At 43.1% G+C, this 26308-nt stretch overlaps 1 protein-coding gene across 1 annotated transcript; it reads left to right on the forward strand.

Moving 5' to 3' along the window:
* Positions 1 to 2906: 2906 nt before the first annotated feature.
* Positions 2907 to 10646, forward strand: LOC125547251 (glutathione transferase GST 23-like). The gene is made up of 3 exons (XM_048711202.2): positions 2907 to 3221; positions 4650 to 4987; positions 10610 to 10646. The coding sequence occupies exons 1-3, from the start codon at positions 2907 to 2909 to the stop codon at positions 10644 to 10646; spliced, it is 690 nt and encodes a 229-aa protein (XP_048567159.2).
* The last annotated feature ends 15662 nt before the right edge of the window (positions 10647 to 26308 follow it).

Raw genomic sequence — 26308 nt, forward strand, 5'->3', positions numbered from 1 at the left:
TCATAAAATATATGTGTCCCAACCGATGTAAGTTGCTCGTGATAACGTACCATTTAAACATTTTCAGTAAGGCAATTCTCAATTCTGAGGGGAAAACTAGGAGGTGGTAGCTAGAATCCATTTCACAAACGTGGTTCTTGATATAATCAATTTAGTCAGCACTGCTCTCCTCTGTTTCTTGTGGAAAAACAGGAATAACTTTGAATTTTGGTTGTTGTTTTCTTGGGTGGTTGGGGGCGGGGGTGGGGGGAGGGGGCTAGGTTTGCATTTAACAGTGTGCAATGTATTAAATTAAAGTTTGTGCGGTGGCCCATGGCATTCTATCTTTTGTGTGACCTAGAAAATATTTGTCAAAGATAAGCGCCAGCTTTCTAATTTCAATACTGAAGCCCCCTTCGTGCTGATGGAAATATGCGAGGAGATGTCTCATGCACGATCTGCGCATGCCAGCTGGATGGATCTTAATGGTATGGTGATGGAAACTGACAATCCATCGTCTCTACCAGGAAGGCAGTGTCTTTTTGCGAGATGGCTTAATATTTTTCTTGCTTATTTCAGTTTCACATGCTATATGCGCTGTTATTGTAGATTTTTCTGTTTTTTTTGCTGCTAGGAACATACACTTTGGAGAGATGTTTTTTCTACGCAGTTCTGTTATTTTAATGTGTGTATTTTCATCTATTTTCTCTGTTTTTTTTATTTTGATCTTGTTAAAAATACATGTCGAATTTTCAATACAAGTAGTACATTTTTTTATACACACGTAACATCTTTTTATATGTGTGGAATGTTTTTCAGATACAAGATTAACATTTTTTCAAATACATGTTGAACATTTTCTTAATAAATTTTAACCATTTTCAAATACACGATGAACATTCTTTTGAATCATACGAAACTTTTTTATACTATGCAAACATTTTTTAAATTCTATATATATGAATAGTATCACTATACTAATCGACACCCTGGGTGAGGAATAGTTATTCTTCATCCCTCTATTTTACCGTCAATGCACCGTAATTTTACGTTCCTTAAGTTTTTTCTTATTTCCGAAGAAAAAAAAAGACCGTAAGAAAATATATTATCATTTTAAAATATATGTTAGGTTATGTAAAATTACAAACGTAAAAACATAGTGTAAAATACACATAAACTGCAAAAACAATTGTCTTATGACCTATATTTTTATTTTCTTATGGCAAATTTTACATAGTGAATCAATAGAAATGTAACTATTTGAATTCCAATCATAATTTAATTATGAAATGTTCGTAAGATTACCTCGGGTGAAGCATAACTTATTCTGCACCCTGGGTGAGGAATAGTTATTCTTCACTCCCCTCTATTTTACCATCAATGCACCGTAAATTTACGTTCCGTAAGTTTTATTTTATTTTATACGTAAAAATAGACCATAAGAAAAATATATAGTCATCGTAAAGAATATTTATGTTACGTAAAATTACAAACGTAAAACATAGTGTAAATTATACATGAAATGCATTTTTCCTGATCTTATGACCTATATTTTAACTTTTTATGCCAAATTTTATGTAGTGAATCAATATGAATGTAACTATTTGTATTGCAAACATAATTTATTTATGAAATGGCCGTAAAATTACCTCGGATGAAGAATAACTTATTCCGCACCCTGAATGATGAATAGTAACACTATATGTCATGAACATATTTTAGAAACATGCGAATATTTTTTAGATGTCTTATACATATTTTTGAATGGTATGAAATATTATATTTTTAAGACTTATGTATTTTTTACATTTATGAACATTATTTTTAAAATATCACATACAATTCTTTGAAAACATGTTACCATTTTTTAACGGAACAAAACTTATTTTAAAAGTTACATGGAAATTTTTACATTGTATTCAAATTCTATGAAAATATATAATAAACAATATTTTGAAACACGTGAACAATTTCTAAATGTCATTAATATTTTTTCAATGGTACACATATTTTTTAGAATTGCACGAATAATATTTTAACACTGCTTTAACATCTTTTAAATGCACAGCGAACTTTTTTAGACTTTTTTTAAAAACATGTTAACACTGCTTTAACATTAATATTTTGAGATATAGACGAAAGTTAAAAGAAAGAACGAATGAAAACCAACCAATGAAATAAACAAACGAAGCAAAGCAACAGCTTCCGACTGGGTCGTCCCACTACAGTGGTCTTTGGGGCGAGACAAAGACGCTCCTAGTCATCCTTCGCACTAGTTATTTCCTCATTTTGATTTTCATTTCATGATTTCTTGTGGCTTTTGTCTCCTTGGCGTTTGGCCATATTGTGATTTCGCTTATTGCAAGTTATTATGGAGCAATCCAGTATGGGCCGCACCATGAAGGCCAGTAATTTAAACCCTTTCTTTTGTTGTTTCTTTTCTTTTTTATCTTTTCTTTTTTATATTTCTAATGTTTTACATGATTGTATATTTTATGGTTTTAATAAATCCTTATTACTTTTTAATCAAAAAGAGAACTTCTGTTGACAGCAAATGAGAACTTATTTGTAACACGTAAACCTTTTTTGAAAAATATGAGCATCACTGTAAAATAGTTGTGCATCCTGGATAAGAACGGACACACACACACACACACACACACACACACACACACACACACACAAGGCCACAAATGCACATTCGTTGGATTAAAGTGACATGTAGCGCTACGTTATCTAGTTCTCTGTTGTGTCCGCAATTGTTTAGAGCCGGGCCGTAGCTTTCAGTCGTGAAAAAACATGCGACAAACAAACTTCGTTGCGAAGCTACCAAGATGTGTGTCATCCGAACACACAAGCACGCAATGCATATATTAAGTTTCTCATGAAGATGAAGCCCGGCCGGAGCTAGCTATCTTCCTTCAGACATGTCTGAACCGCTTAAGCTCATCGGCTCCTTCGGCAGCCCGATGGTCCACCGGGCGGAGGTGGCCCTCCTTCTGAAGGGAGTCCCCTACGAGTTCATCCAAGAAGACCTCGCAAACAAAAGCAAGCTGCTGCTGAAGCACAACCCCGTCCACAAGAAGGTCCCCGTGCTCCTCCATGGCGACCGGCCTGCGGTATGTGAGTCGCTTGTCGTTGTTGAGTATGTTGATGAGGCCTTCGATGGCCCGCCGCTCCTCCCCTCCGACCCCTTCGCCCGTGCCTCCGCCCGCTTCTGGGCTCGCTTCGTCAACGAGAAGGTGGGTAAACATATTATCAGCGGGCAGTACTAAGTTCGTTTAGTGGTGTTGCTATTTCTCGGTTCATGTTTCACTTTTGTTAATCCTAAGTCGACAGATATTTTTTGATGTCTAAGTTAATACCGGTAAATACACTTTTGGTTAAGCAAAAATTTATGATTACAATTTTTTTAATAGTAAAATACAACTTGGTGAAAAAGTGCATTTTTTCCACCACGGCGTGCATATCGCGTTATTGCTCTTGGTCCTGCTTCTATCTGTCCTACCGTGATCCAAGCAGGTTCAAGTGCATGAAGAGGATATCTACCAAAGCAAATATGAGTGCCTCACAGGATTTTCCTTTCATTATTCCTCTATGTTGTTTGTGAAATCTGGTTCTTTTGGGGCCTTAGTCGATGGTTCTCTTTCTTACTTCCATCTCTACTGCAAAACTGCACATGAGAGTTTCTTGTCATCCGGCTCCTCGCGAATGGAATGAGAAAGCATATAAATTTCCCTAATTCATAATATTCAAAAATATTACGGTACGGATAGATACACATTAGTGACAACTTATGATTACAATTTTTTAAATAGTAAAATACAACTTGGTGAAAAAGTGCATTCGCCGACTGAAATTGTGTTTTTCACCAAGTTTTCTCACGTTTATACTTTCATTCATAAATTGTGCTTCATGGACAAATGATTTACTAGCTACTATTGCTGGCAAGGCGAACTGGGACAAGGTCGGTAGGCCAGCCAAAACGATAGGCTAGGATATCATTGGTCGCTAAGATTCGAAGAACTTTGCCATCATTGAAGTTAGTCATATTGGATTTGATTTTTGGCTAGGCCAGCAAAGATCGGAGATTGGAGGAGGGGTATAGGAGATGAGAGGAAACATGGGAAAGAGATAGGGGAGGTAACAGGGGTAGACCAGCCAAATTTGTGAGTGGGATTTGCATGACCCCAGTTATCATGGCTAAAACGACGGATTATATATACTTAAGAGAGTGACCTCACTAACTTATTTATCTCATCAACACGCAAGCATGCCACATCATCACGACCCACCTCAACATGCAACCATGCATCGGAAAAAACCATCACCGCCTGCAACCATTCATGGGAAAAAATTTTCATTCTATTATTCTATTTTTAATCAATAAACATTTTGTCAATATACATAATCAAATATACTATGTCGTGTGTATTTTTAGTTTTGGTCACGTCTTATTAATCTAAATATTTATATTTCACACAATCAAATCTCAGTGAAATATATTGCAACCGATTCCCATAGCAAGGCTCGAGATATCATCTAGTATTAGTAAATGAGGGAACACCTGACTACCAACTCAAATATTTATAACTGTATTTTCTAATAATTATTTACATAAAAGAGAACCTCAGATGACATTGACATGGAAGGGATTTATATATGTGCAGTGCTGGAGGTATGTATGGATGGCACTCTGGACGGACGGTCAAGTGCAAGCTTCATCAGCGAGGGAGGCGGCAAAGAACCTAAAGCTTCTTGAGGGACAGTTGCCAGAGGGGAAGAGGTTTTTCGGAGGTGATACTATTGGCTTCCTCGACATAGCCATGGGCGGGATCGCGCATTGGTTAGGAGTCTTTGAGGAGATGGCCGGGGTAAGGCTGCTCACCGAGGAGGACCACCCATTGTTGTGCAAGTGGGCGAGGGACTACAAGGCTGACGACATTGTGAGGCAATGCCTTCCGGAGAGGGGTCGTGTGCTTGCCGAGTTGACGGCGAGGAAGGATCGGTATGTGTCCATAGCTATGACGATGGCCGCAAAGAACTACTAGCGCGCTATGTGTTGGACCTGTTGTAATAATGCATATGTAAGTTGCATGTGAGAATTTATATATTGCAATAAAGTGTGTGCACCATAGGAAGATACAAATGGATGTCGAGTTGCCTGGAGCCCGTTTTAGGAATAAGACGAAGTCAAGAAAACTAATATTTTTCCTGATCACCTGCAAAATGTTATAAAGGAATATATATTTTTGCGAGGTGTCATAAGAAAGAATATGCTTATTTTTATTTGATTTTTGTTGTTGCTCATATATAAAAATATTTGTCAATCAATTTTTAACAGGTATAGAAATGAACAAAAAATGGTAAAACAAATTCTACATGCTAATATAGATGTGTATTACGAGCGTGCAAAGTCACGTGATGAAAAAGGTTATTATATAAGCTAAAAAAGGACAATTACGTGGATAGTGGTAAACAGTGAGTGTATTGTTTGTTCTTTCAAAATCATAAATTTGTCTTCAATTTGTGTAATTGTGTCGGGTGTAAGATCGAGTGATCTATCTTCTTTCGTCTATGAGCTGTGCAGTATGAATGTGTTAGAGCACCTAAGCTGGGCGCCTCAAACCGCCACTGTACGCCTCGGTAGATGGCCTGATTACTGACAGGCTCAGAAAACTTACCCAACGGGCTTCTCAAACCGGCACTAGACGCCTGTCCGACACCCCTCATATTTAGCATAAATCTAAGACGGATCTGGGGAGGACCAGAAGCGCCCAAACGCACCCGTCACATCAGCCCGGCGCATCATGGCCCGCAACGACCCCACATAAACCCCAAAGCCTGACGAACCCTAGACCGCAGTCCACTCCACTATCTCTCGTTCTTTTTCCTCCTCTTACCGTCCGTCCACGTACGATCTATGGTGAGCGACAGCAACAGCGCTGCATCCGGTGGCGGATCCGATGCCGACGACGACATGGAGGAGATCGCCGTCCGCATCGCGTTGCACCAGTCAATCATGGACCGGGGCGGCAGCAGCGAAAGCTCATGTTCCGCGACGGCACGTGACGCCCGGCGTCGCATTGTGGGCGACGTCGTCAGCCCCTCGCGTCGGGCGCTAGCTCCAGTCGCTCCGCCACAATATGTAGGTACACACTAACTGTCTTCTCCTACTCTACTAATGCCAGGGTGTCCCCGGCCACCGCTGGGTACTCGTGCCCTCGCTGAGGCCTCCGCGGACGAGGACGCCTGAATCTGAGGCGTCGACCGCTCACCGCGAGAGAGAGAGAGAGAGAGAGAGAGAGAGAGAGAGAGAGAGAGAGAGAGAGAGAGGCGCTCGCATCACGTCGGGCAAGCATGCGCTAGTGGTCCGGGAAGACGCGCTTCTCGTGTCTGTCCTCCGACGCTCCTTCACATCGACAGACAGACGTGTAGCAGCTCTGCCACAAAAAAGCCAAAGTGCTCCGGCTAGCCATCAAGCTGTCGAAGTGCAAGGCAACGACGTAGTCGGCAGCCAAGGCAAGGGCACTCCAGCTGGCCCAGGTGCAGGAGCGCGTTGTACGGAGGCTGACAATTGGCAAAATCTCCTCTAGTGAGGCCTCGGACAACAGCGGCGGATCCAGCGATGACGACAACGATGCCCGTCTGGCTGTGGACGCCTACACGAAGGGGATACAACCACATCGACAACCGCAAAGGGAAGGGGCCGGTGAGGAAAAGGTGATTTCCTCCGCCATTCTCCGTTTTATCTATATTTTAGTAATTTTGAAGTATGAATTTGCGCTGTTCAGTGATGAGCTTTGATCCTTTTGTGTGAGATGACTAATGTAGTTGCTAGTAGTATGTGAACTCGTTCCTTTGTTGCCATCAAGCGTCTTCATGTTATTCATCTACGTAGCATTGCATTTCTTGCATGGATTTGAGGATTTGGATATGAGACACACAGTTGTGTAAGCAACGAAATAAGAGATGCCCAGTCAGTGCCCGTGGACAGGCCTGTGCACAACCACGTGTGTTTGAGAGGCCGTATTAGATACATTCGGCTAAGGATACTCTAAGGGCATGAACTATGGAGGCACTGAAAAATGTTAATCAAGCACTTGGAAAATGCCAAATGTTTATAGAAAAATGTTTGTCATACATACAAAAATATTAAAAAGTACAGGAAAAATGTTAATGTGTATGTAAAAATGTTGATCATGTATATAAAAAAAATTGTAAACGTGTATAAAAGATGTTCCTGATGTACAGGAAAAATTTACAATTGAGATTAGTTAAAGTATACATAAAAATGAAAATTTGGAAAAAAGACAATACTATATTAAAAAATATTGAACATTACATACAAATGTTCCTAATGTATATGTAAAATTTACATTCTGTGTGAAAAAAATGTTAATTTTGATTAAAAACTGCTAACCATATATTTAAAATGTTGACAATGTTTTGCATATTTTTTATCTTGTATATTAAACATGTTAAAGTTTTCTTAAAAAATGTATTAGATATATGCCAAAAAAAGGACCATGTGTATGGAAAAAAGGACACATATTTTTTTTCAAAAAATGTATATCATATATTTTAAAAGCATGTATGTAAAATATGCTTTGGATATATACGAAAAATGTTGAATTTGTACTAGAAAAATTGACATGTGTCGAACAAAAAAGAAACCGATAAAAATCAACAAAGAAACCAATAAGAACCAAAAGGAAAAATAAATAAACCAAGAAAACCATTTCAGAAGAATGGAAATAGAGAAAGCCAAGAAGAAAAAAAGAAAAATGAAGAAAACCGATGAAAGAAACGAAGGAAAATGAAGACAGAAAAGAAAAAATCCAGCAAAATCCAAGAAAGAAACAAAGGAAAATGAAAAGAAAAAGAAAACACAGTGAAAACCTTGAAATTAATGAAGAAACCCGATGGAAAAACTAAGAAACATAGGAAAAAATAGGATGAAGAAACAGAAAAAACTAAAAGAAGGCATAAAGGAAAAGAAAAAAGAAAAAAAAAGAACCAAACCAAACCTGTACGTCCATGGCACGCTAGGCTACCAACGATAGTAGAACCTAGGGCGATTGAAAAATAAAACAAACAAATGGGCGGGCCCGTCTATGTCGTGCGAGAAAAAAAAAGCTTCAGGCATGACTGAAGGATCACTCGCTATAAGGGCGATATATGTTTCGTGGTCCAGGCATATGATAAAGGTTATCCTAGGATACTAGCAATGACGCGAATCAACCTGTGGTTGAGTTGGTTAGGTGGATAGTGGTATCCCCAACCCACTAGGGTTCAAATCCTGGTGCTCGCATTATTCCTGAATTTATTTCAGGATTTCCGGCGATGCACTTTCAGTGGGAGGAGACGTTCCCATCGACGACCAGGCGCTTACGGTGACTTCGTAAATCTCAAGATGATATGCCGGCTCAGTCTCTTGAAGATGCTTATAGGGGTAGGGTGTGCGTGTGTGCGTTCATAGGGGTGAGTGTATGCGCATGTATATGAGCGCTTGTGTCTGTACTGATGCTCAAAAAAAAATAGCAATGGCGGTGGACTGTAATGGAATGATTGGGTTTGATCCAGAAAAAATATATTTAAAATGGTTGTATTATGATTTATGATTTTATATGAACGATTCAAGATGCCCCAATGATGCCTACGGTGACTTCGTAAATCTCAAGATGATATGTCGGCTCAGTCTCTTGAAGATGCTCATAGGGGTAGGGTGTGCGTGTGTGCGTTCATAGGGGTGAGTGTATGCGCATGTATATGAGCGCTTGTGTCTGTACTGATGCTCAAAAAAAAATAGCAATGGCGGTGGACTGTAATGGAATGATTGGGTTTGAGCCAGAAAAAATATATTTAAAATGGTTGTATTATGATATATGATTTTATATGAACGATTCAAGATGCCCCAATGATCATGCGAGATCAAATGGTGCATACGGTTTTGCTTACGTGGACAAACATGGCAAACTATACATAACCCCACAATATGCTAGAGAAAGTGGGAAAATTGTCAGGCCTTCCTGTTACGAAATAAAGGCTGCCAATATTAGTGATCTCAACAACTTTTACATAAACGTTGATCATGGTTACTTGACTGATTTCATCAGGGTAATGCGCAATTCGTGTTACTAGTGGTGATTATTTTTCAGTTATTCGAATGTGATGTTGATCTATTGTCAAGGTAGAAATTGTTATAAATGTCACAGAGATATACATGATTGCCAGTTAAGAACCCGCAGCAATTTTCAGACCCCGCATTTCTTGATTTGTTAGTAATTGCGCAATAGTATCATAGAAATTCAGAGAGGGTTACTGCAGATGAGATGACACGTTGATATCTAGAGATGATGAAATTCTAGAGATAATACTTTCTCTCTGGATTATTGTCTAGAATGGAACCAACTAATGAAGTTTAGGGTATGTTGTTGCTCTTAATTCATGGAAACAATCAAGCCACTTTTTCAGGTACAACAACTGTGCTATGTTTGGTCACGCTAGCTCTAGGCTGAAGTTGAGTTTCAGTTGACAATGAGATGAGTCCGAGAAGTTGCTCGCAACCAGTGAGCCAAAATGATGCTCACATCATCCTGACCGTTCCTCTGCCGTAGCAAGTTTTCATCTCATAGTTAGAAGCAGACAAAGAATCTGTTGACCAATTTGCACATTTTCTTCCTCTCGCCCATCCATACACCGCTGCTAAAGTTGCTCTTTTGTACATGCACCGCATCTATCCTCTCCATGGATTTTCGGGCGCCATCGTCTTGGATCGAAACCCGGTCTTCACAAGTCACTTTTGGCAAGAGTTGTTCAGGTATGCCGGCACGAAACTCCGCATGAGCACGGCGAATCATCCGAGATGGACCGGCAAACCGAGCGTGTGAATCAGTGCTTGGAGACATTTCACCGGTGCTTCACCCAAGCCTGTCTGCGAAGATGGATCCACTGGCTTCCTCTAGCCCAGTTTTGGTACAACTCTGCACACCACTTTGCCATTTGGGATGTCGCCATTCCGTGCGATATATGGGTACGAGCCTCGTCAGCGGGGGATCATCTCTTAAACTGCTACTCTCTCGTGGATGGACGATCATGCAGTCATCCAAGACCTCCTCCAACAGCACTTGCAGCATGCTCGACTCTGTATGAAGCAGAGCGCAGACAAGAAATGCTCCTTCTATGTCTTTGAGGTGGGCGGCATGGCGTTCCTGAAGCTGCAGCTGTATGTTCAAACATCCGTCGCCCGACGTGCCAATCACAAGCTCTCCTTCTGCTACTACGGATCGTACAAGATCGTCGGGAAGATCAACGAGGTGGCGTACAAGCTGCAACTGCCGGAGCATGCGGATGTGCACCCTGTGTTCCACGTCTCACAACTACAACACGCTCTGTCCACAGGTACAAGTTCAGAACAACAACTTCCTCGCTTCAGCGACATTCTGCTGGTTCTAACAGCTACCATGGACACAAGACGTAGGAAGAAGAACGGACGCATGGTGGAACATGTACTTGTTCGATGGTCTGATAGTGTGGCCGTAGCTAACACCTGGGAGGACAAGACTGCCTTGTGAGCCCGCTTTCCGACAGCGAAGGCTTGGGGGCAAGCCTATTCGAAAGAAAATAGGCATGGATCGCGCAAGGAAATAATCAGTAACATTTAGGTGTTATTAGCGCAGGAGTCCAAGATTACATGCATGAGCAGTTCAAAAAAAGTTATTAAAAGGAAAGGTGACAAGTGCGCGGTCAAGGGACAAGCCTACCTACACAAAAGGTTATGATTAAATCAGGACGTACGTGCGTATACATGTTTGGGTCTATGCCGGTTTGGCGTTTGGACTTGATTTGAAGATTCTGTGCAAACTGTGAAAATTCTGGACATGATTTCCGTGAGACTCAACGAAAAGACAATGTCGGGTGATCCAACGTAGATAAAAGGCTGAGGTAAAAGCCTACTCCTGCTAGATAGCTATTGATGATGATGATCTCGATTACAAGGGTCATGTTTCACCATCTAGTCTCGAGAGCTAAAAAAACCCCTCCCCCCTTATATACCAGTCGGGTCCCCGGTTTTCCAACATATCCTGGTTCTACTCAAATTAGGAGTCCTACTCCAAGTACCGCGTGCCTTCCATGTAAGGCGGCTGTCCTACCGCTCAAGGTTATGTAAGTCGGCCCTTCTCCCTTGGGCGGAGTCTCCTTCCTGCCCGCAGTAAGCTGGTGCGTAGTTATCCCTTTACGCAGCCCTATCTGGGCCCCCTTGATGTTTTGGTGGGTCTCGTCCCAGACCGGGTCATACCCTTAGGCCAGGTCCTTCTCTGGCCGGGTCTCGCCCCTGGGGAATATCCCCAACAAGATGCGTGGGCCTCTTTCCTTGGAGCTATGGCCACCCATTTTTAGATTGATATGCTTTTATTGTATGTAGGTATATGCTAGAAAGGTGCTGCTAGGCAAGCCTGTGAAACTTGAAGTTCCAACTCATATCCATTTTGAATTGAAAAAAAAACTCATATCCATTTGGTAGGCAAGAAAAACAATGGTCACTTGGTGATGTTATACTGTTTGGCAGTTTGGTGCTAAAGGCTCATGAATAGTAAAGTTATACCGTTTGGGATTGTTCGTTGCTGCTAAAAGAAGAAAATAAAAAGCTGGCATCGGAAGGGGAGTTGAGATGAGCGAACCCACATACACATGGATGGCCGGATGGGATAACCATCCAGAAGTTGGGCTTCGACTGGGAGCATAACCCCGCAGCGCATATAACCAGTAGAAGGTCGGGCCAACAACCCGGCCTACTTAACTTTCAGGCCACTTTTAACACGACCCCTCGATCGGAGATGTCATGTCGTGTTTACACGCATCTCTTTTGGGCCACTTTTTACTCTTATAGTGGACGATCGATCGACCCGGAGAAGTCCGTCGTGTTAAAGAATATGCAGGCTCGAGAGCCCAAACCCAGAGCCCGCCCCCAAATGCCAGCCCGCCCTCCGAAGCTGGAGTCACAGGCGTGCACCACCACCCCCGGCTGGTGCACAAGACCAGAGGCACGGCTATATACTGGTGCACGCCGTCCACGGCTAGCGGTATGGTACTATATTTATTTTAGCGCCGACGGGAGGCTTTCAACGCCCGAGCGATGCCTGCCTTGAGCTGCAGCTAGCGTCGCTGCGTCGTGCGGGCTCGCCGACCTGTGCTACATCCGATGTCTAGGGATGCTACAACCAATAAACTTTTGTTGTAATACCAACTACTCGAGTTCGTTGTTGATTGTTGTTTTGCTTGAACCGGCATTTGGTTTTGCTACCACCGGTGACTTCATTTGCTACTGCCAATGAGCTTTTTCTGCTGGAACTGGCACATTTTTTTTTGCTACTATCAGCCGATTTTTTTGCTGCAACCACCGACCCAAGGGAAGTACAATTTTTCGCAACCTCGTCGTTGGAAGTGCTGCGACCGCTGATCGTATTCCTCCTTCCCCTCCGTCGTTGCCGGGGGATAGCGGTGGCGGAGGACAGCTCCTCCTTCCCAGGCTATTTGGCGACGAGGGTGATAGTTCAGTGGAGGTGCGGCCATCTTCCTCGATCCATGGTGACGCGGTGGCTTCTGATGGAGGCGTCTGTGGTGGTGCGGGTTGAGATCGCCAGAGGATGGAGACAGGGTTGGGCATGGCCGGTGGCGGCGGCGGCATCCGGGCCAGATCCGGTCTTGGCGGTGGCGGCAGTGACTCCCGTCCGGATCCAAACATGGCGGTGGTGGCGTCCCCTCCGTCGGGGATGGCGGACCAGGTGGTGGATCCTTGTGGCGGCACCGGTGTCACTGGATCTTGGGATCTCGCACCCGGGGACGTCGCAGGACGCGTGCGGCGGCCGGAGCTTCCTCCGGCGCCGACGATGCTTGTTGCGGGATTGGGGTGGCAGTTGCCGTTGTATGGGCAACGACAACATTGGGTGCGATGGTGGGTGCTCCCTGTAGTGCCGAAAAATGGGGCGGTGGACCCTCTTTATCAATGGTGGCGGATGCCGGGGTCATGTAGGCAACTCGGAGTCTGGATCTCGAGGTGGTGACGGCCTTTCTGAAGCTGCTGGTGGTATGGAACGTCCCCTCCGTCAACAGATCAGGTTCAAATGTGGCTCGGCAGGTGACACATGTCCCTCTTCCGCAGTTGTCGGGTAGTGCCTGTCATCGGCTGGTGAAGCCACTGGTGGATGCGCTACCGGCGGATGCTATGCACAACATCTTATTCAAAGACGTCATGTCATGCCTGCTACCGGCAGGTGATGCACGGTGGTTCTGGCGGAGGTGTCATGTTTACTCTGTTGCTATTGGGTCGAAGATGGTGCGACAATAGCGGTAGGCAAGCGGTACAGGACGTCTTTGTCTTCCGTTGTCTTCTCCAGAGCTTTGTCTTTGTCTCCGGCTATCAAGGCGTCGGTAGACGGATAAGGACAGATGGTACGGACGGCTTCAACGACGAGTTTATGCACTCCGGTGAAAACACAAGATCTCTAATTTGGCTATGTTGACGCGCCCCTATGTCGTGTCCTCGGTAAAGGTGGTGGACTGAAGCTTGGCTTGGGGATGAGAATCCGGAGCTCAACCTTGTGGTGGACTCGCCATCATTGACACACGTGCGGTCATTCCTTCTTGAAGGAGTAGCCTAGGAGTTGTGTATTTTCGTTTCAGATGTGTCTTGTAACACAGCGTTAATGCCTATCTGGGGGAGTTACTGTCGTGAGGTATACAGCCTCAGGGTTTGTTTTCCGCTTTATTTTCGGGTCGAGAGTGTTCGGCTGCTGAATTTTACATTATTAATAATATATGTCTGCATGCATTATCCCGATGCAGAGGCCGGGGTCATCCTTTTTTTAAAAAAAAAACTTCACAAATAACAAAATCTCTTAATCCTTGGTGGTATCACACTTTGCTATCATCTTCGTCTAAACTCCATGGCTTGGATCCTGAACGGAGTGGGCAATCTCAACACAGTGTGAAGCCACTATTCCTCAATTTTTTTCCCAAACATCCAAGTCCAACCGCCTCTGCAAATGACATTGCTCTAGGGTCGTCGGATCCACGACGCCAGCAATCACTTGAAGGAAAGCACACTGAAAATTCCAACTCATCACGACTTTTTCAAGCTAGATAGAGACTCAAGCATTATAAGGGGAGTAGGTATACGTGGTCTTCTGGGCTAGACCTATTGCGATTATCTAGTCAGTACCGACCTCGTCTTCCCTTCGCGCGACCAGGTTGTAGTAGGGAATTCTAGCTCCCACGCATTGCAGGAGCTAAGGAGGCGCCACACACCACCCAAGCCCTTCTAGGCAAGCCCAATAAAGGCATTAATTAGATCACAATCTCGGTCTACAATATGTATGGGTTCTATTACAAAGTGATGGTCTTCGTTCAGTCCCTAAATATCCATTCCACCCTTTGTTTGTTGTCATCAAGCAGTGCCATCCAGAAATAAGCAAACCATACCCTAAGACTAATTTCCAAGACTTATAAACATTACAGTGAAGAATTTTAAGAAGACATTGAGCAGGACGTCCATTCATATACAAGTTCGTATACATTTAGTGTTAAGAGTTACATGAATATGCTGATTAACAAAATAAAAATGCAATCTAAGACATTAATTAGTCACTAGCGCAAATGTACCTTCAGAACTTCAACAGGGTATGCACAGTACTACATTAGCAAATGCTTGGAAGGACCCATGCCAGTGGTACATGATCCTTCCTTGCTGCTCGCCCTGGGTAGTCGAACATTCTGATGCAAAAGATCCGTCAACCAAAGAATACTCGCTCCAGTCCCAAAGGATCAAGTAAAGTACAAACAGTCTCTTCGAACTCCCGGATGATCTGGACCAAGGCAATCCACAAACTGATGACCATTAAAGAACAAGCTTTTTTTTAGAAAAGGATGACTCCCGGCCTTTACATCTGGAGGATGCATACGATTATTTTATTAATTATTCTCACAAGATTTTATAAAGTCATACAATAGTAAGACTAAAGTCACCGTCTAAGCAACAAACTGTCGCTACACCTATCCAGTTGATGAAGGGGCGCAGATAGCCTGGGCCTAATACCAAATAGACACCGCAGCCAACCCTAACATCTAAGACCTGAGACCCCAACCTAGCCACTTGCTGGGTCTGGAGCACACACTGGTCCGACGTGCTCTCAGAGGCCGCCGCCGTCAACTGCCACCGCTCCATCTTCAGAGCTGTACTGATGCATCAACCTTGCTCGGTCCAGCTACCGTCGATGCCACCACGGCGCCCAACGGCACCTCCTCCCTGCGCGCAAACAGCTGTACACGTCGCTGTCGCCACTGATACACCTCAGCGCCATGCTGCCAAGTACCAGCAGCCGACACAGCTTGAAGCCCTTGGAGGATCTGTCGTGCGTAGCACCTGCCGACCAGGCATGACCAAGCGTAGCACCTGTCGGTCAGGCATGACTTGACATCTCCACTGAAGCTCCGTGCAAGACGAAGCCGCTCGACCTCCTGCCTCTGACTTCCAGCGCTGCTCCACAAAACGACGCTCCCAAGAGAGAAACGACACCGCTGTGCCACCATCGTCCGGTCTGGGACACCAGATCCTAGGGTTTTCCTCGGAGCAATACGAGTGGGTCGACGACAGTCACATAAGATGCCTTCATCAGGTAACGACGTGGAACGCCGCCATCGCCCGCCGTCGGCTCGGTTTTCACCGGCAACTACGTCTCCCCGACTCGCAGCTGGTGCAGATGACGGATCCCGAGATCCGAACACCCAGCCTTAGGCCGACCACCTCTGCCAGAAGAGATGACCACCACCGCCGGCTGCACCGGTCAGAACAGATCTGGGCGAGAGGTGCCGCCGATGAGACCATGCATGCCGTCGCCGATCGGAAGACAGCATGCACGCCACCGCAGCCAAGCCAGCCGCCGTCGTCCGCAGCCGCCGCCCGAAGGGCCATCCGCAGCGCCCGCAGCCCTGGCCTCCGCCACGCCAAGCCGTCGTCGTCCGAGGACGGGCCGGCCTCCCGCCGCCTGCCGCCATCCGCCATGCCGCAGATCCCAGATCAGTCGCGCCATCACACGCCTTGGGGTCCGCCCCATCCCGAAGACACGTGAGAGAGGAGATCCCCCGTCACTGCCGTCGGCCCCCGGGCTTAGCCCGGCGGCGTCTTCCGATGGCGGCGGAGGAAGAGGAGGAGGGAGTTTGCGGCGGCGGCGGTGGCGGCTAGGTTTCTAGCCGCCCGAGTCGCCCTAGGAGGAGGACGACACGGGCCACCCAAACGAAGTGACTCCCTCTGCAGTCTTAGTATGCGTAGCTACAACCACCAAGGCTATCGGTCCTCGCCCACTTCCTCTCCCCGGATTGCCATCGGAAAACAGGGCACAACCCGGTTCTAACATTGAGCAATAGATCACAACGGCACTCTGCAAGCCAGAAAGTCAAAGCATTCGGCTGTGTGCTAAATTTATCACCAAGAAATGATAATACCACTGAATTAGTATCAAGATCGATAGCAGCGAGACGGTAATTTGAATAAATTAATGCGTAGAGGGTGCCTTTCATGGATATCAGACTGTAAATGTGGCAGTCTTCATCCAACCGCTCCGCTTGCCACTGAGCATCCCCAATACGATAGTAGTAGATTTTGTGTTGCCATGGGGTGTAGGTGAGGACGAGGTCGCTGGAAAATATAACACCTCCAACGCATTCCGGGAGATCGGGCAGGCGGGCTCGGTCTCCTGTGAGAAGGTGGCCGATGCGGAGCTCGTGGCGGCTGTCGCTGCTGATGTCTGGAATGACGAAGCAGCATGGTGCTACAAAGGTGACTCCATATGAGTTGGTATATGATCAAGATTTTATCAGTGGAAATAAATTTGAATGCTTTGAAAATAGCCAAACAAAATGATTTATCGGCAATAGACTTTTATAACTTGATGATGGACAATATTGATGAGGTTGCCGATAAACGTTTGATTGCTTTGAAGGCCATAGAGAGAGAGAGAGAGCTTACAATAAGAAAGTCAAGTTGAATAATTTTCAAGTTGGCGATATTGTCTGGAAAGTGATTCTGCCGATCAGTTTAAGAGATAAAAAATTCAGAAAGTGGTATCCGAGTTGAGGAGGTCTTTTTAGGATTACAAGAGTAGTTCCGAAAACTCATATTTGGTGGAATACATATAAGGGACATTGTTACCTCGAGCCCTCAATGGCAAGAAGCCTAAGTAGGCAATGGCCGATATACGATTATCGCCCTTAGCACAAACATGACCGATATATAATTATCGCCCTGAGAGATAAAATGGACGAGGGAGTGTTGACATCGTCCTTAGAACAGACATCGTGCATATTATATTTCGGCATGCATGCTTTGCCAAAAAACAAGGGGACATGTGTTGACATCAGATTTTGGCAGGGCGTAAAAGGCAAATAAGATGACCTAAAGTGAGAGGTTTTTCAACATGAAAAGTTTTGGGTCGTCGAGTGGAACAATTTTGATGTTTATGTTATCATCATCCGACCTCATGTTAGGGGACAAAATTGTACTCAGAGGGGCGGAATTTAGTGTTTTGAGTGCTTTTCGGCCGATTACGCGTCGAAGACCACCTCGTATGAAAGAGCACTCTAATGGGTTGTCTTCGTCTTGTGGAGGCAATCAATTTTCATATATAAAACATCTCGATCCGAGTTCGTATGTAAAAGTTGGTAATACTCTGCAGACTATCCCTGAGCGAACATATGGTGCGAGGTACCAGACCACCTGGGTGATGTCTGATGGGTCGCGCGAGCGATTCATCCCTCAAGACGGCCTTGAATCGAATAACCTTGAACGGAAGAAAGTTTCTTCTCAAGAGACAGTTGATTTTGATAATTAAATTGTCTCGATCCAAGGTTGTATGCAATCCGAGGAGACAAAACAAGGTCAGGTTGTGTTTTCAGTCAAGAAATCCGAGTAAAAAGCTTACCATCTCAGTGAAAGCTTCTAGTTCGAGTAAAAGATTGCCGTCCGAGTGAAAATATTGTAGATCTGAATGAAAGTTGCCATCCAAGTAGAAAAAACTAACAGGATGATCCGATTGAAGGATCCTACCATCCGAGTGACGAGATTTGAATCCGAGTGCTCTGACCAGAAGCTGAAGATGTGCCCGAAAGTTTATCAAGGTTACCTTGGAGGGAAAACTGTTCAACACGGAAGTTGTGCGCACTGTAGAAAAGGTCAACTTCGGATTTGGGGTCATCATCACCTGAGATAGTATACAGCCTGCAACGTCGCTACAAGACTCGGACTGTCTAGTCAGCTGTATGACCGAGTCTGACTGGAGGTTAAAGATAATCCCGTGAAGTACTCGAGATTACCTTGTCTGGAAAAGTGATCAACATGAGAGTTGTTCGTCTCATCGACGTGCTCAAATTTGATCTTTGGGCTGTCTTGATCGGAGGTCATATGCAAATTTAACGTCCCGCGCAAGGAACAAGACAGAAGTTTAGGCCATATCCAGATTGAATCCGAGTTGGATTAGAACAAGGACTCTAGGACGTGAATTAACTTATTTTTTTGTGTAAGGAAAATCTGGATGGATCCTTTGCTTGTACGGGAAGTCATGCCGCCTCTTATATATGTTGGAGGTGATGGCTGATTGAACAACACCCAATCGACATATCAATATTCAACTATTTCATCTACGTTTTATATCTCCATCAATTTTTCTCTTTAGTTCTTCATTGTTCCTCGAGTTTGAGAGCTGCGAATCCCGAGGCTCTAGGGGCGAACGAAATGACCTAAAGCAGCGCATAGCTGCTGCACTCCTTGATAGGGCCCCTCCCGGGTGTACGAGGTTTCGGGTCTGCAAAAGCGCCTGCCGATTGTCCTTCATGTCGCGTTGTCGGTCGGGTTTCCTTCCATGTGAGTTGTGCTGCATCACCCCGGCCCGGCATCGAGGGTACATGTGATGTGTTCGTGTGCGAACACTGCAGAGCTGGTTGGGGTTGGGGAAGGAGGAACCATAGGCATCTGTTGTAGTAGCAAACCTTGCGACCCTTTATTAGCGCACCTACTTCCCTTCGACCACGCGGCCGCTGCCGCTGGTGCTTCCCTCCCCCACGGAGCCGCACTGTCACCACCGCCGCAAGGGACACGCCTGCCGCTGCCGCAAGGAAGAGGCCCCTCTCTGCTGCAAGGAACGCACCCTCCGCCTTCCGCCGCCAACCTCCGACGGAAGGAACGAGTCAGCCTGCCGCCGCCGCCGCAAGGGACGGTTTGATTTGGGGGAGACGCTAGGAATGGTACGGTGACTTGCCATTTTGCACACTATTCCTTGGTTGCTATTTCTCCACTGGATACAAACTCGTGAGTGTACAACACATAGGCCTAGTAATTAGCTGGTTGCAATTAGTACATCTTCAGCCACCAAACTGCTTGGCGACAAAATATCTGGTGGCAAATGATATATTTTCTTGTAGTGTAGCTCTCCGAGAAGTTTCACTTAAATTACCACCACGAACTTTATCGGACAAAAAATTACCTCCACGAACTTTATCGGACAAAAAATTACCTCCACGAAAAGCTCAAAGCCCATACAATGTGTCTTCATTAATTATTAACCAAGAAAAATATGACAACCTACTTGCTGAGACAATCCCTCACATCACACAGGCGAAAGTTTCCAGTTTAGTCACTACTCAGTAGTGTTTTCCTTTGTTGTCTGTGGAACATGAGGAATGCCTTTGTACGTGATTAACAAAGGGTGATAGATTACCTTGAAACATGTGGCTGACTTCATCGACCATGAAATGCTGGAAATGGGTCAAAAGACAAGCTAAAGGCTCGTAACTCGTTTGGACACATATAAAACAGCAAGGTTGCACCATTACAACGTCACAAATGTACGTCAATCGATGCACTTGTGCAGTGGTGGAGCTACATCGCACTTGTTGGACGGGCCAATGACAGGAAACCACAAAATATTATAGCCTTGGGGCCGAAAGTGTCCTTCTGCTCCTGAGCTCAAATGAACTTGGGTGAACACACTAGTGCAGAACCGGGCAATAGCACCGGTTCATAAGGCCCTTTAGTGCCGATTCGGTAACGAGCACTAAAGTGTGGGCACTAAAGCCCCCCCCCCCTTTAGTATCGGTTCAGCACGAACCGGTGCTAAAGGGCAACCACATGGCACGAGCTAGCTCCGGGGGCGCGTAGGACATTAATACCGGTTGGTAACACCAACCGGTACTAAATGTTTGGGTGTGTTTTGGTTTTATTTTTTATTTTTACTTTAATTTTGTGTTTTCAATTTAATTTAGTGATTGTTTTACATTATAATGAGTTGTTAAATCATTAGGTGAAAGTACCGCATATTAGTTTGACTGGATGCATGTGGATCCTAGCAAAGTCATCAAGTATATGTCATATCCATATTATATATACTTGATCACCTAATTAAGTGATCGAGGTAATATGGATATGGCATATACTTGATCACTTAGCTAGAATCCATCCAATTGAAACTAATCTGCGGTTTCTTTCATAAATGATATAATAACTCATCATCATCATCATATTAATATAAAAACTCTTGCATCATATATATCATCACCAACTACAGTTTTCATAGCTAGCTAAAAATCATCATATAATAGTCGTCTCATTACCACTACTTAATCATCATATAGTCATTACCGCTATTTAATCACCACCAACACTAGCTTAAAGAAGAAATATTCACTTGTATCAGAAGCCAAGATATCATCGAGTTCAACATGGTAATGATATTATAAACGTTCATAACACCACAAAAGCAAATCACTCTTTGAGATTAAGTTCAGGACGAAGAACACGGACATGAGAGGACAAGTACTAAGAGCATGAACTAGCTAATCACTCCTGCTGCTCTCTCTCTCTCAGGTAGAATAGCATAGAACATGTATAGATTTCCTGATTCATCATATTGGAGCATGCAGATGAACATGTCTCCTAATCGTGGGTTGCGCTTCTGATTGCTGCCCCCTAGTACTTCTTTGCGATCGTTCACAATTTTGCTCCAGTCTTTTACTATTAAGCATTCCTCGCTATTAGAAATCCTGAATGCACTAAAGTGCATTGTAAGATATCTTGGCCGTAAGCTAACAATATTCATGATACCTTTAGTCTCGATCCAATCAGGCACAACATTCATCGGGAGTCCCTGTTGAAGAACATCGTATAGTAACATACTTAGCAATGAAGTTTAGCTTAAAAAATAATGTATGCAAAAGATGCACTGAAGAGAAATAGTAGAAATCTTACCATCTTTCCTAAATATATGTGACCGTAGTTCAGTACGAACACTATTGGTCGCACGTTTTGAGTACTAACATTTCTAAGTGCGGGAATTTTTTTTGTCTTGAAAGCATCAAGATCCTCAAGCCATGAAACATGATGACTTGTCTCCTTGCAGTTTAGTTCAACCCCGGGACAGTGGACGGTCCTGTCTATCAAGCGCCGGACATATTTGCTTGATTGGAAATAAGCTGCCAATATAAATTACTTGTCAACTCTTTTTGAATAAACAATATCGAAGACATAAATATAGTTGAGAAACTCACATAATGGTAGAACTGGAAGCGTCTGCACATCGACCCAGATGTCTCTATTACCTTCAATATCATCTTCCGGACGAATATCAAAGGTGATAACCATATCAGGCTCAAATGCATAAGCCTTGCATAGTGCTTGCCAAGTTTTGCATTCAAAATAGGTGTATGTGTCTGCATTGTATAATTTGACGTTGAAGGTATAATCATGCTCGGTCTTCAAGTAAACTCTTTCTACCTCTATAGTTTTGTTAGGACTGAAACCTATCTTATCCAAGACAAAAATTCTTGCATGGCAGGGGATACGCTAGTAGAATAGTGAAAAAATTAAAATTAAAAGTTGAAGCAAATGAAGCATAAGTCATGCTTAATTATGAAAAAAGACTTGTCGTTCTGACTTACTGTATCCACTTCGAAGTTCTCGTCCAGCTTGATGCTGAAGCGCCTATCATCAACTAGAAATTTTTTGCCGCACAGGCCGCGTTGGTCTTCGCAGTATTCACACATAATGAAATCGTGTTCGCCGTTAGACGACATTCCTATGTTCATATGTGAAACATTAAACACTTATTAGTTCTATTAATTCAACTAATTCAATTAAGCACTTACGAAAAATATACCTAAATATAGTAGCTCAACTAATTCAACTAATTAGTTCAACTAATTAATTCAACTAATTCAACTAAACTACTTCTATTAATTTTCTTACTAAAAATAAGGTAGCTAGTTCTATATAGTAAAATGTTAATTAGATGATCAAATCTCTATATAATAAAGTAGGTAGTTCTATATAGTAATATTTTGATTAGATCATTAAATCTCATATACCTAAATTTTCTTACTAAAAATAAACTAGTTCTACTAATTCAACTAGTTCAACTAAGAATTTACTAAAAATGAACTAGTTATATTAATTCAACTAGTTCAAATAATCTCATATACCTAAATTTTCTTACTAAAAATAAACTTGTTCTATTTTCATATTAAAATAAACTAGTTATATTAATTCAACTAGTTCAAATCTCATATATATACCTAATCAATATCTAGCTAATTCATCTAAAATTGACATTAATATTTAACATCTTTTCCATATAATTCATCTAACATTAACATTCTAACATTCTTATCTACGTAATTTATCTAACATTAATCTAAACAACAGAAAACAGGAAATAAGTAAAAACAATGTGTGTGTGTGTGTGTACGAGCGGGGGGCGGCGGCGTACGAGCGGCAGCGCGAGACGGCGATGCGACGGGGACGGCACGACGACGAGCGGCGGGCCGGGGGCGACGGTGCGAACGAGACGACGACGTTGTACGGGGCGGCGGCGGCGACGGCGGTGACGGCGACGACGGGTGGCGGGGGCGACAGCGGTGATGGTGACGATGGGCGGCGGGGGCGATGGCGCGCGGCAGGGGCGGCGGGGGCGGCGGGGCCTGCGAGGGCGGCGCGCGATGGGCGACGGCGGCGATGTCGCGCGAAGAAGTTGGAGAAGAAGTGGTGGTCGATGAAACTGAATTTTTTGTAAGTGCCATATATGTAGGAGGAGCCTTTAGTACCAGTTGTACTAAAGTCTCAATCATTAGTACCGGTTGGAGCCAACAACCGGTACTAATGGTTGTGCGCTGTCACTAGCGGTGCACAATGTTTAGTCCCACCTCGCCGAGCGAAGGGCAGTCGCACTGATTTATAAACCCAGCCGCGGCTGTTCCTTCAAACTTCTCTATATAGCAGGCTTCTGGGCCTAACTATAGCGCACTGCCCTGTGAGCCTGCTGGCCCTTCTGGACCTACATTTGCACACCCTAGGTTTAGCAGGCCCACTGGGCAGCGCCCCAACAAATTTTTTATATAGTTTTTTCTTTTCTGCATTATTTATTTTCTTCTATTTATTTTTGAGTAATTTTTTTATATAGTTTTTTCTTTTCTGCATTATTTATTTCCTTCTATTTATTTTTGAGTAATTTTTTAAATAGTTTTTTTCTTTTCTGCTTTATTTATTTTCTTCTATTTATTTCTGAGTAGTTTTTTATCTGTATTTAGTTTCTTTGTGACCCTCTCTACTCTTTCGCACATGCTATGCGGGTGAAATGATAATACCATTGCAAGTTTTAACATTTTCAGAGTTCATTTTGTAGTGATTTTCAATTTCACGGTCATTTAGCTCTCTAAATAATTAGGTAAATGACTGAAAAACAACAAATGATGTCAGAACATGTTGGAAATTGATGACGTCGCTTTGAATGCTGCATACTGAACACAAAAGAAGTCCGGAGTTCAAATAAGTTTAGAAAACATTGAAGTGCCCGTGTAACAGATGAGTTCTCGTCCGAAACCCTGATACTCCGAAAGAGATTGTCCAGTTTGTACACGAAGTGCGTCCAGTTTCTTTGTGACCCTCTCTACTCTTTCGCACATGCTATGCGGGTGAAATGATGATATCATGCCAAGTTTCAACATTTTCAGAGTTCATTTTGTAGTGATTTTTAATTTCACGGTCATTTAGATCTCTAAACAATTAGGTAAATGACTGAAAAACAAAAAATGATGTCAGAACATGTTGGAAATCGATGACGTCGGTTTGAATGCTGCATACTGAACACAAAAAAAGTCCGGAGTTCAAATAAGTTTAAAAAACATTGAAGTGCCCGTGTAACAGATGAGTTCTCGTCCGTAACCCTGATACTCGGAAAGAGATTGTCCAGTTTGTACACGAAGTGCGTTCAATTTTTGCCGTGACCCTCTCTACTCTTTCGCACATGCTATGCAGGTGAAATGATGATACCATGCTAAATTTCAACATTTTCACAATTCATTTTGTAGTGATTTTCAATTTCACGGTCATTTAGCTCTTTAAACAATTCGGTAAATGACTAAAAAACAGCAAATGATGTCAGAACATGTTGGAAATTGATGACATCGCTTTGAATACTGCATACTGAACACAAGAAGTCCGAAGTTCAAATAAGTTATTAAAAATAAAAAAGAGGTGCAATGCTGGTTAATATGCTTCAAGCCTTTCGGAATAGTGTAGACTGCACTGCACATAGCTCAGTGCAATCTATGCTATTCCGAAAGGCTTGAAGCCAATCAATGTGCAGGTGAGCATTGCGCCTCTTCATCATTGCCTCTGCACTCACGGCTTATAAACCGCTCATACTGCCTCTCTCTTGGCGAGGTGAGACTAAAAATCAGCTTACTAAGAAACTTTAGTACCGGTTCATGCCATGAACTGGTACTAAAGGTCTTCGTGGGGGCCCCAGCCTGACCACAGCCGCACTGGCCTCATTAGTACCGGTTCGTGGCATGAACCGGTACTAAAGGTTGCCCATGAACCGGTACTAATGATGTCCGCCCGCCTAGCCGTTGGAACCGGCACTAATGATCACATTAGTGCCGGCTCAAATTCAAACCGGCACTAATGTGCTTCACATTTGACCCTTTTTCTATTAGTGACAGTAAATTCAGAAAAAAAATGAAAACAAATTTAGAAAAAGTTCTGATTTTTTTGTGATAAACTTTAACAAAAAATAAAGAGCCTGTAAATTTTCACTTTGAAATGACAATCGTGGAAGTCGCAACAAAAACATCACTTCAAAATGCTTTTGAAAATGGCATTTTTTGGAGCATCGATTTCTTTTTGCCACCACTTCCGCAAATGTGATTTCCTGATGAAATGTTGCACGCACTCAGAAATTTTGTCAATGTTTCACGTGAAAAAAATTCAGGATTTTCTGAATTTTTTACAATTTACTATTCATGCATGCTCATTTGAGCTTGAGCTCAGAATAGCTGTGTCCCCTTGAGGCTTAATCTTATCTTTTTCTTCAATAATTACAGTTGTGTTGGATGAACCACACCCCGAGTTTGCCCCTATTAGCCTGCACTTGTGCAACACAGGTTGTCTCCCATTGATCTTTGTATTTTGCATCCTGAGTTATAAACTCCAAACTTTAAAAAAAAATTATAGTTACTTCTATTTTCTTACCTTATACATATTCTAGTGTTATATCGACTTCAAAAGTATTCTATTTTTAAAATATATGTTGGCTTTAAACCAAGACCGTCTAGTCACATTTCCTTCCCGGCAAACCTAGCTGGAAAAGAACTTAGCCCATCACCTTTCCCCACAATTTTCTCAATTTTCTAATTTTTAACCATTTTAGGCGTTTCCTGTCCCTGAAAGCCCAATAAAATTTGTTTTCTTCAAACGGCTAACTTGCTACCGCTGCTCTCGCATGGGATGACCAAAGATTGTTAAATCTTAATCATTATAATCCGAAAAATGGTATGTGTTGCTCTCTGTGCTAGCATATATATCGTCATGATCGCCCACTACGCGCTACTAGTAACCTCGCCCAAGCAAACTGACAGAGGATGTATACACCAGTTTTCGGAATCTTTTCCAACCTTCTGCCTTATTTTGGGGAAGGTTCCAGCAGGTTTTTTTTTCACCATTTTTATGTTTTTATTTAAATATGTTTTTTATTGTTATTTTTATAATTTTTTTCCTATTTTCTTCTTTTTGAACCACAATTTTTTAATAAAACCACGAAATTTTTTATTTCTGGATTTTGTTTTCAGTTTGTGAATATTTATAAAATTCATGAACATTTTTTAAAATCCTGATAATATAAAAGAATCATGAATATCATTTAAAATTCAGGAACATTTTTTAAATTGTTCAATAATTTCATGCCTAGAAATGGAAAGAAAATATTCATGAATCGTGCCTAGAAATGGT

The sequence above is a fragment of the Triticum urartu genome, chromosome 3A, assembly GCF_056163025.1.
Source record: "Triticum urartu cultivar PI428250 chromosome 3A, HENAU_Tu73, whole genome shotgun sequence".
NCBI lineage: Eukaryota > Viridiplantae > Streptophyta > Magnoliopsida > Poales > Poaceae > Triticum > Triticum urartu.